This window comes from Siphateles boraxobius, unplaced genomic scaffold, assembly GCF_051911475.1.
Source record: "Siphateles boraxobius isolate OS27281-9 unplaced genomic scaffold, OSU_SipBor_1 30, whole genome shotgun sequence".
Classification (NCBI taxonomy): Eukaryota; Metazoa; Chordata; class Actinopteri; order Cypriniformes; family Leuciscidae; genus Siphateles; species Siphateles boraxobius.
The window spans coordinates 14,131,163-14,143,421 of record NW_027508920.1 but is presented as its reverse complement, the minus strand read 5'-3'; the positions used below and the strand labels follow the sequence as shown (position 1 = coordinate 14,143,421).

At 35.9% G+C, this 12,259-nt stretch overlaps 1 protein-coding gene across 2 annotated transcripts in view; it reads left to right on the top strand.

The window, feature by feature from the left end:
- Nucleotides 1-11,334, top strand: part of rasa2 (RAS p21 protein activator 2) — a 52,605-nt gene extending 41,271 nt beyond the window's left edge. Inside the window, exons 20-25 of one of the 2 annotated variants that reach the window (XM_077248304.1) lie at nucleotides 6,358-6,408; nucleotides 6,905-6,987; nucleotides 8,346-8,554; nucleotides 8,646-8,749; nucleotides 10,018-10,189; nucleotides 10,396-11,334. In XM_077248304.1, the coding sequence (XP_077104419.1) occupies nucleotides 6,358-6,408; nucleotides 6,905-6,987; nucleotides 8,346-8,554; nucleotides 8,646-8,749; nucleotides 10,018-10,189; nucleotides 10,396-10,426 (650 nt within the window). In that variant the 3' untranslated portion in view covers nucleotides 10,427-11,334. The remainder of the gene's footprint in view (nucleotides 1-6,357; nucleotides 6,409-6,904; nucleotides 6,988-8,345; nucleotides 8,555-8,645; nucleotides 8,750-10,017; nucleotides 10,190-10,395) is intronic. The other variant, XM_077248305.1, reaches the window with a different exon arrangement.
- The last annotated feature ends 925 nt before the right edge of the window (nucleotides 11,335-12,259 follow it).

The window sequence follows — 12,259 nt, the reverse complement described above, 5'->3', positions numbered from 1 at the left end:
TATATGTCCAACGGATAATGTCATACTTTTTAGTAGTGCTATCGTGGCGTAATAATCTGTTTGGTTGTAAAATGTATTACCTGAATGAAATGAAATCGAATGTATCGTCCTGTGGAATCATTCATTCACAGACAGCTTACGAAGGTGTTCAACTAATAAAGATTTTCATCGCTGGCAAAAAATATGATGCATTTGCAGATTTGCTTTCTCTAGACTAAACTGTAGCTCTTGATGTTCTTAAATCTTCCTGTTACGACTCTGTGTCGAGTGCAGACGATTCGGTGCGTGAGGAACTGAACAGAACTGATTCGCGAACCGATTTATACAGATCTGCCAACAGAATCGAACCAAAAGAGTGATTCATTTGTAAATTGAACATCGCTCATGCCAATAAAATACAACGCGCTTGGAATAAACTCATTTAACAACATGTAAAGTAACGAGAGGAACGATCGCCCAACATAAAATATAAAAGTATACACCTTGTGTCCCTGACAGGAAAATACCCTGCTGCGCAGTTTGCGCGAAAATATAACGATATTCGAAAAGGCTATTTTATGATCCCAACCCAACTTTGAGAATAGATTAACGGCGATATTTTTTTTTATCGCCCGATAAGATTCTCACGTTAACGCAGCACGTTAACGCCGATAACGGCCCACCACTAGTCAGAATATTTTTATATTTTTTTTACCAGATGTTACTGTTTTTTTTAATGAACATACATTTAAAATAGTAGTATTAGCTTGAGTTCGGATGCAGATTTACTGTCAACTCACTTTCAGATATGCGTTTTGAGACAAAATATGTAATATTAATATTACAGCCTGCACTGCAAACTGTGCTGAAGATTGGCTACGTGCCATCAAAGTCACTTTACACTAAACAATATCCTCCATTAGCACATGCAGAAACTAAGAAATATATTTTTCTATTCAGATATTTATTTTATAGAAAAATGACAAATGTTTGAATGTTCTAGCTCAGATTTGTGCAGTGGTGGTAAGTAACGAAGTAGAAATACTTCGTTACTTTACTTAAGTATTTTTTTCGGGGATCTGTACTTTACTTGAGTATGTTTTATTTGCATCTACTTTTACTCTTACTCCACTACAATATTAAAGACAAAGTTTACTTTTTACTCCGTTACATTTCCCCATGCCTGCTCCAAGTATTTATTACACTGGCTTTCCAAACCAATGAAAAACTTGGTTTTATTTTGAAAAAAAGAACGCGCGAGCTCTTTGCCAGCATACACTCACATAGCAGTCAGTTCGCCATTGTGGAAGATGACCGCAGAAACAGGTGAAGGTGCAGCTCTGCCCAGCAATGATCCCGAGATTTCCGCTTACTTTGAATCTTGCACATCTTCTGTTTGATGCAGCTAATGTTATGGAACATGTCTATTGCAGAGCTGCCAACTCTCACTCATTCAGTGTGAGACTCACGCAATCGACACTTTCCACACACTCTCACGACACACATCCATTTTCTCACGCAGAGAAAAATCGCGAAGCAAAGAGGACATTGACACCGATATTAAATTTTGATATTAAACAAATTCTCAGCTCTCAGATTATGTCAATTGTATTACGAAATTTAAACAATAAATACTGTTTTGGAGCTTTTAAATGTGATGTGACAGATAGCTAGCGCCTGCTATATGGGGTGCCGTTAATCTCTTTACTACTAGTTAATTGTAAATAACCACAAATGAACAATAATAGGTAGCCTATGTTGAAAGATACAGTACAATTTACCGAAATGTATATACCTTATACATAATATCAATAAATCAGTGTTTTTCAACCGCGGAAAGAGGTCAATAAAACAGCTGGAGAACAATGTCACATAACGTTACATTTACCTCAGGGAAAAGAAAAAAAACATTTGATGACCATAGCATGTTAGTTGGCTGGAAAAATTATTATTTTATGATATATTTAATATTAGTATAAATTAGTATTTTGTTAAATGTGCACTATATATTTATTATATGTTTACTTATATCATTAAAATATTATAACGTTGTTATTATAATAAAAATCACATGTATTTTTAACATGTAATAATACCAGCTGACAGGGCTCTCTGTAGCCTATGTTTACAGAATTAGGTGAGATTTTCTTAATTTAAAAATTAACATGCATCTACTGTACCAAATATTTATCAAAATTAATCTATATTGAATCAAGATCGGAATCAAACCACAATAATTGAATTGAAATTGTAAAATTTGTATCAAAGAATGGCCTACCAGTCATTGCAGCATAATATGCTGTCACTAAACTTAATGAAATTGTTTAGAATTGATGCAAGGTGCTTCATTGTCTCTTATGATTGCAAATCTAACAAATTCTTAATTGCAGTATCTAATAATTTGTTAAATTAAAACATTGCATATCACTCCCAAAACAATTGATCTTTTTAATTCTTGATATTTACAGTTTGAATATTTACTTTTTACTTTCGGTACTTAAGTACGTTTTAAATCGGATACTTTTGTACTTTTACTCAAGTGATGTTTGAATGGAGGACTTTCTACTTTTACTGGAGTCATTTTTTATTTAGGTATATATACTTTTACTCGAGTATAATTTTTGAGTACTTTTACCACCCCTGGATTTGTGAAATGTTCTCCTGTTTGGCAAGTGTTTGTCATGATATGTTCTGACAATAAAGAGTAGCCTATAGTTTAAAACCTCAATTAACGCTCTGGTTTCTACAACTTTCACTTAGGAGCAAAAATCTGCCTTTAAACTTGAAAGAAATAAAGATTTGACATTTATCGTGATAATTATCGATATCGACTAATATAAAAAAATTATCGTGATACGTTTTTTTGGCCATATCGCCCAGCCCTAGTCCATGATCCAAAGAACTTTCTGTTCGTGGGCAGTCATCGAGTTCGAGCTCTAAAATGTGGGGGTCCAGTCCAGACACTTGTTTTTGCTGGGAGGTTTTATATGGAAACGGAGTTGAAATAACATACCGGTAAGTATCCCTGGATTCTTTTAGCTTGTCCTCAGTTTCACATTCTTGTTTGTGCAGCTCCTGTTCATGTAGTTTTGCTAGCCAGCTCTGGATGTGAAACTTTCTGTTTCCCCTTTTTGATTTATGCTGTCAGCTTTATGTCATGGGTGTGTACGTGTGCTTAATGGTGTCAGTGGATATCATGTATTTAGCAATGTGTTGGGTTGAGAGGACTGAAAATGTTATAATTTGTAGCATTGTGAATATTTTTAATTGGTGTTTGATATGGGTTATTGAGTGGACAATGGTGAAAATACCATATATAATGCTGATATAAAGGATGTGATGTAATTTGATTAGTGCTGTCAAATCGATTAATCGAATCTAACAAACGTTTTTGTTCACATAATGTGTGTGTGTGTATATATTATATTTATATATATATGTGTGTGTGTATATACATACACACATATATGTATAAATATGTGTGTGTGTATACAGTATATACACAGACATAGGCCTATATATATATATGTGTATATATAAATCAAATAATATATACACACATACATTATGTAAACAGACTTTTGTGTTAGATGTGATCAATCACGATTAATTAATTTGACAGCACCAAATTTAATTAATTAATTAAAACGAGTAAGATTTGAGAAATTCTTCAAATTAATAAATACTTGTTGATCCATAATGCAGATTAAAAATCTTTCCGACCCCGAATGTTTGAAGGGGACTGTATTCTATATGACACAATTTTAAACAATAAAAAAAAAATCCACACGGAAGGTTCTGTGAACTTTTTTGAGTGATGATGAATCACTGTTTTGAAATGATTCACTGAAATGGGCAGTTCAAAATAAATGATTTGCAGAAATGAATCAAACTTCCCATCTCTCTCTCTCAGTATTTTTGTTATTGATGTTTGAGTGAGGTCCATATTACAAATACCTTAAATCTGTTAACACTAATACGTATGAGTCATGCTTATGAGTCATGACTTATGTTAAAGGAATTATTTACGTTTTTTTTTTGGTTCTCTTTGCACCGCCAGTGGACCAATATAGTGTATATATATAGCTAAATATACTACATTATGCATCATCGAGTCCTAATTTTTTTCTTGATCAGCTTCATGGCATACTAACCATAATTCCCTCATTTCCTTTGAGTGATCTACCTACACTGTGAAAAAACAACTGTCGATTACTATGGAGTGATGCAAATTTCAAGGTCACCAACTGCAAATCTTGTTTTTCCTGCGTGATGCACGTTTATCACTGTTGTAATAATAAACATCCTTTAGCGTGATAACCTCAGAAGGAGCCAGCATGGTGGCTTGACCTTCTTCTGTTTCCTGCTGGGTTGATGTTGTCTTTTCTATGGGAGAGCAAAACAAACTTACCCAAAGTATTACATTAGCTGTTTCCATCCACCTATTTTTATTGGGATTACATCTATTGGGAGGTCGCATACAAAAAACACTGGATAGAAACACCAAGATGCTCATAAATTCTAGAAAATGCGCATAAAAAAAACGCATGTGCTCAATTGAGTTGGATCATTTTTTATCAGATAAGAAGACATAAATATGGTAGCTATGTTTCTATCGCAGTTTATTTGCAAGTAATTTATGACGTTGGAAAAAAGAGCTACATTGGCTTCCCCGGTTTCAGAAAACCCGGTTGCATTTTAATTACAGATATTTCGTGCCAGTTTCCCAGGAAGTGACGATTTTGTTTTTGCATGGAATGGAATGGAAATTGAGCTTTATTCGCAAATGTTTTATGTGCTATTCTAATTGTACAAATGTACAAACAACCCTTCAAATAATTTTTTTATTTTGTTTACTTTTTTTTTATACAGTCAGTCAGGATTATTGACTACCCAATAGCCTAGGCTATGTAGTGTGTCTATATCCAGCAGAGTTTGGAAGGCTCAACTGGGTCACATTGACACGGAAAAATCGTGATTAACATCTCGTTTGCAGTTTTTTCCCCCCGTGTATTTAGATTTTCCTCCCTGATTTTATTAAGTAATTGGGTACTTTATCTTATAATTGAAGCACTTGTGCTGGGAGTTACTTTGGCAGAAAGCGTTTCTCGTTTGATTTCACACACATGGCAAGTATTATAAGGTTCATTCATTAGTTTTGTTTGATGTTGGGATCTATGACTCTTCAGCTCATTTCAAGTAAGCTATTCTCCTAATTTTACCAATAAACTAATATTTGTAAAGTTTTGTGGATGTTACAGTTGTTGCTGGTTATTTTCTAGTGATTGTATGTCCATATAGTGACCCGAAAAGCATTTGGACACCAAAGTCACATTTAAAATGCATTTGATAACAAAAACATATGGCACAAGCACAATTTTGGAGACAAAATGAAGTAAAAAAGTGTTGTGACAGTGGCTTCTCAGCTAGGACACCTGTGTAAACTTGAGGAAAAGTGACATTTAGGGGCTTCTGTGTTATTCACCGCTTTACTGCTGGAATACTCTGAAATGTATTCTTGGAACATGAGCTTGAAAGGTTGGGACACTTGCATTTTTAGTAGACAGTAGACACTGCCATTTGACTGAAGAGGGAGAGAAGCTAATAACTCGTGATTTCATTTCCTCTCATTTGATCAAGGGTCATCTTGAGTCTAGCCCGCTGAACATCTGGACTAAATGATGGACCGTCCTCTGTAGACATGCAACTGTCCTCCAGATATCAGATCTGGGGCGGCTGAGGATGTTATACTCTGTGTTTTTCACTGGCTAAACTCAACCTGAACCCCTTTAATGATTCAAAATCTCACTGGAAAGGACTTGAATCCATATTTATATGCAATTTCAATTTCTTTGTAATATAATTAAAGTGTACATGCCGAATGTATTTACAAGCATTTAAGATAAACTAAAATATACTTTAATATTATTTCTATATAAACTTGTACAGGATGTCATGTATTTAAATAAGGGATGCATGCACCGATACCACATTTCCAGAACATGGCCAATACCGATACTTTCATTTTTGGTACTCGCCGATACCTGTATTTTCATTGTATTTGTAATTTTTAAATGTATTAGGTAGAGTAACCATAAGGATATGAATCAAATTCATTGGTTTAATTTGTGAGTATTTCCTTCAGTTATTTTTGTTTAATTATGCCTGTTAAAATGTATAATACAAGGCAAGCCTCACTGTTCATTCTATTGCTCTATCATATTTTATCTTTCATTTAATAGCACCTCATATTTAAAGCTGCTTCAGCAGGGTTCAATGCCAAGTATTTTTTTTCTACTGGCCTGGTTGAGTCAGTGGTTCACCTGTTTAGATACCAGTGAAAAATCACAATTTGTTTTTTGTTTTTGTTTTTTTCAGTAAAAAGGAACGGGGAAAGACAGCAAACCAGCTATTGGCAGTACACACCTGGTAAACGTTCAGAAAGATGATGCATTAAAAAGAGAACCAGATGGGCTGGGGTGGCATGTGCAGCTCTAGTTCTCAAGCATCTGTGTACTTTGGCTGTTCTGTGGTCAAAATGATGCACATTAGCGAAGGAGATGAAAATAGAAATTTATCAAATGTGTAGAATGTGCATGAGAAACGGCTGTGTGTTTTTGTTGGCTGGCCTTGTTGGTGCGCTATCAGCTCCACGGGCTCGGCCCGACTAGACCGAGTCACGGGTCGTTAAAGAATATCATGTTAGATTTAGTGTCCGTGTCTGAACCGCAGTCCCCAGATTTTTATGCGTGTATGCAAAAACAGACCCATACAGTAAGAGTTCTGGGCTCTGTATTTGTGTTTAATTCAAATTTATATTATTCATACACAAGTGTTAAAAATAGCAAAGTGTGAATTTTTATCAATTCATTAATTGATTTATTTTTCGCTGTTTAAATAAATGTATCTTTGTGTTTGTGTCCAGGGAAAGAAGCACTGTGCGTCATTCTTGTGAAAAACATCCTCGGTGTTGAGAAACTGGAAGAAGGTGCCTTTAACCGCAAAAACGTGAGTAGCTCAGTCGTATTTGTGCGTTCTTGTGAATGTGTGTTCTTGCAGCTCGGCTGGTATATCATGGTACTAACAATGCAAATGTTGTAGGATTTCATCCTAACCTACAATAAAACAATAAATCTCAGGAGAGAAGATCTCACAGAAAGAGCATAGGACACCGCCTTGCCCAAACTTCTCTATACTTCTCTACCGACTCCTTCTCTTTTCCCCCTGATTCAAGTCATTGAAAGTTCACTAAGAATGACTATATACCACATATGATGTGTCTTGAGAATCTATTGTTTTTTTCCCTTTCATGTTTGGTAAAATTTTAAATGTCTCAGTGTGATTGGTAAAATGGACTTAAATTCACAGCAGTCATTTGTATTCTGAGAAATAGAAAACTTAGGAAATCTTAATTCTGTTCTCCTGTAAGACTGGTGTCTCTTCAAGATATCTGATAATCAATGGTGTAACAGAGTTACAGGCTCAGGGACGAAAGAGGCCGGAACTGGCAAACGTTTAAACACTTTAAAGGGATAGTTCACCCAAAAATGAAAATTCTGTGAGTATTTACTCACCCTCATGTTGTTCCAACCCCGTAAGACCTTCGTTCATCTTCGGAACATGAATTAAGATATTTTTGATTAAATCTGAGAGCTGGATCACTCCTCCATAGGCTTCTTCAGGGATTGAAACTTGCCAGCCCCGAAAAGTTATTAAAGACATCGATAAAATAGTCCAAGTGACTACAGTGGCTCAATCTTAAGTTTATCAAACAACAAGAATACTTTTTGTGCGCAAAAAAACAAAACAAAAATAAAGACTTTATTTCAACTCTTCATTTACTTCTCTGTGGGCCTCGAGTCAGTTCACTAGTGATATAGCGTAAGCTTCTGTTGTTGTACGTCACACGCATCACACACATGACCAGCGTCGGCCAATAGTGAGCCTACGTGTGACGTAGCTCTACGCAATCATACTAAGTTAACTGACTAGAGGCCCATAGAGAAGAAAATGAATAGTTGAAATAAAGTCGTTATTTTTGTTTGTTTTTGCGCACAAAACGTATTCTCGTGGCTTGATAAACTTAAGATTGAGCCACTCTATTCACTTGGACTATTTTAACGATCTCTTTAATGACTTTTCGGGAATTAAAAATATCTTAATTCGTGTGCCGAAGATGAACGAAGGTCTTACGGGGTTGGAACAACATGAGGGTGAGTAAATACTGACAGAATTTTCATTTTTGGGTGAACTATCCCTTTAATAATACCTCACAATATTACTGTTCAAATAAAATAAATGCAGCCTTGATGAGCATAAAATACCTCTTTTAAAAACATTAAAACATCCAAACTTTTGTTTTGTAGATGTTTCAGGTAATCCATTCAGAAAAGCCTCTGTACGTGCAGGCGGGTAACTGTGTGGAGACCAACAGCTGGATTGAGGTGCTGAGTCAGGTCAGCCGGTGTAACCCGGGGCGGCTCAGTGCGTTTCACCCGTCTGCTTATGTGAGTGGATTCTGGTTATGCTGTAAGGTACCCAATGAGAACGCCCTGGGCTGCAAACCATGCACTGCGTAAGACATCTTATTAATACATTTGCATTTTATCGCTGTATGTGCAAGCATGTACACGTTACCGTTTTTCATGTCTGACTCCGTCTTATAGGACCGTGTTGGCTAATATTCAACTGGACATCGACTGTGACCGAGAAACAGAACGAATCTTCTCCTTTTTCTCCACAAACCGCTCCAGACTACAGAAAATGGAGGGTGTGTATAGCCTAAAAACAACATGAAATCATTTAATTTATTAATACACATTCTGGTCTGTGTACTGTGTGTTATTATTTTCTCCACTGTTGAACTAACTTTTCTTGTCTACTGATGTAACCAATGCTAGGAAGTAAAACATTTTTATGACATAAAAGCTATTGTCCAATCATTAAATCAACCTAGGATATTGCATCCAGGATCCTGTTCAATATTCAGTGTCATTCAGAATTACTAATCAAATGTTTGAACACAGCTTGTCATATTTTTATTGCTACTATTTTCCACTTTTATATCTGAAGTGTTAAATGACACAAATGTTAGTATAGAAACACCAAAATGACCAAAAATGTGAAACAAATTGAAACAATCTTTTGTTCATTCCCATCAATGCAGTTAATGACTCTTTTCCTTTTATCATTTGGTCAAATTCAATCATGAAAAAGTAATAATACGTTTCATTTATTCATTTTTTTTTAAAGATATTCATAAAAATAGTTTGCATATATTGTCTATTATGCTATCTTAAAGGTTCCTACATTTGTTTTGGAGGTCTGCTACAATAGATTTACATGCATCCAAGGTCAAAAAACATTTTCACTTTCTTACAATATGCATTGCAACTTCAATACTTTTCTCAGTGTCCGAAACGGTTTGATGAAGGATTCAGTCTCTCTAAACTCCTCATTTCCGAGAGAATACTCTGCTCTAATTGGTCAGATGGCCCAGTCTGTTGTGACTGATCGACCGCTTGCAGTGCATGTCGAAAACACGTTTTGTCTGAATTTCATCTCCGGATCTTCCTCATTACTTGATACACAGTGATATTAACAGTAACGATGGTGTCGGTTTTACCGTATCAATTGGATCCCTAGTCGTCATCCTTTGAAAGTGCATGCAAACTGGACTTGTTTTCGCAGCACAGAAAACAGTGTATTTTTGTCATGTTGACAACACAAATCAAACTCTTCCAGGCCTCAGCTACAACTACAGTGTTTGAGGGCTGGTCGAAGTAGACCTTGTTGAAGATCATAGGCTGACATAAATCTGCATAGGTTTGAGCAAGAACTAAAACTAGGCAGATCAGAATCAGTTCGTTCTTTTGTGAGACAATACTTTAATCTATGAAACTTTGCAGTCCATTTACATTTACAAAAAGCTTTATTACACTCTACATGGGAGCACTATAAATGCTGTAAAAAAAATGAACACAAACATGTATTTTCATTTAAACATGTGAATTTAATTGTGTATGTGTGTGTCTACAGATGCCTGTGCCGGCATGTCAGTGTATCTTGGGCAGCAGGAGGAGTGTTCAGCCTTCACTATACAGGACCCTAAAGAGACCTTCCGCACCATTAAAGAGCTCGGAGAAGTACTGGATGAACTGCAGGCTCACCACGACTCAAAGGGGGCACTAACCGATGAACCAGGCACTATGTAAGACACCCAAAATGAATAAAGACATCACGTTTTTATCCAAAAGTGGAACATGTAAATTGTAATATAGATTTTTCAAATCATTTTGATGAAATTTAGACTTTTTATTAAAAAGATTCCCATCTTCTTCAAGAGCCAATTAAACAAAATCTTGTCTTGTATGGGTATGTGCAGTAAACTGATTTTTTTTTTACTTTCTTTTATAGCGCGAATCCTATTGTTGGAAAGACAGCGTAACATTGTGACTGCGTGACTAGGTGGTACTGACACAGCCACGCAAGCAGAGGGTGCTGTGTTTGACAACATTTAGGAGCATGACAGCGCACTTTTAATGCTCCGAGTCACGTGTGGAACGGTGGCGCTTCTGTCTAACCTCTCCAGCAATGGCCTGATCTGGAGTTATGGTGTACTTGGAAGAATTTGTCCAGTCTAGTGGCGTGTCCGTGAGTTGCTATCATTGGAAAAATCTAGCTCTTTTCCCTGTGTGCCTGTCCGGTCTCAGTCTTATATCAGTTTTTAAGATCGTTTTAGTAACCTCAATCGCCAGTCCGCACAGTAAGAAAGGATTCCGATAACCTCTTATTCATTCCTAAACAGGCTGTGAAAGTCCAGACACCAAGAGTTTGTCTGAGAAATTATAGCTGCTAAAATGAAAGAACTCAACCTTCACATTTTTTTTGTAAACCGCCAGTTTTTTCAGACTACTGGTCGTTAAGTAAAATAACCATGTCAAAGGGAATCTTCATTGTTCTTTACTCTTGTAGTTTCATCCCTCTCAGTCCATCACTTTGAGTGTGTGCATGGTTTTCTATCTGTAGTGGATAGAATTAATCTGCCTTATAAATTCAGTGGAGGTACTTACAATCCCACACTTGTGTATGAATTAGGGACTAATGCAGAAGCACTTTAGATATTTGGAATACTCCAGATGAGATTGTTTTAGATACGTGGTATCAAACCTTTTTTTCCTGATATTGATCAGTTACATGATCAGCTCTTGTGTAATGTTCTGTAGATAAGGTTCATATCCCGTAGATTTTTACTAGCTATTTTTCTTACGCCAAAGATGTTGTTTTGTAGGTTTTCATGACTTGAAAATGGTATACATGTAGTTTTTTAATTACAGAACTTTAAAAAAGGAAAAATGTCTATCTATATTTCATGGATGTACGTTTTGGGAGCCTCATGCATTTTGATAAACATGAAGAAAATTTTGCCATCCCCCCCCCCCATCACACAATGACAATATTTTATAGTATGATGTCATAAGCTCTGTCCCATAACCTAGTGAGCTGCCTACAAAGACAGCAAAGGCATGCTTAAAAATCTAAGCAGCAAAATTAAATTATAGAATTGCCTCCTTTGCAGAGAATGCAATGCCATAACGCACTGCAACTAACTCGGTGAGGGGAAAAAATATTGAGATTTTGGAGCACTTGAGAGAAATATTGATTGTAAATGTACCATACTAAAAAGTATTGTTCAAATAGTTCCATGTACTTAAAAATATCCCAATATGGATGTGTGCTATGTATATTTTTGCTCAATTGAGTTGTTAGCATAGCAACATGATAACAGCATTGGAACTGTAATATTTGTCCTATGTGCAAAGTAAGTGCCAGGGTAAACAGCAAGGAAGCTCACTAGAGTTTTGAACAGAGCTAGAAAAAGATTGTTTGGTATGAATTCTGATCAACAATCTCCTATATCATGTTTGTGGTGTCACAGCGTCTAATTTAGAGATGGAATTGTCATGTCATTTTCTGATAGCTTCCACCTACTGATTATTACAGGTCTAAACATGTGAGGTTTTGTTTTAAAATGACCCTTTTTTAACTGTACTGAAGGGTTTTTGTGTGTCTTTTCTGTAACATTGGAAATGTTATGTTCTGCTTGGTATACTTGTGTTTCGCATCTATCTATTCTTAGTAGCCTAGATCAGTGGTTCTCAACTGGTAGGTCAAAAAAGGGTCATGGACTTCAGGGAAAATGCGAACAATAAAATGCACTAACCGTATAATGGTGAAGAGCTTAGATAGCAAAATAAATAAGCTTAACTTTTAAACATAA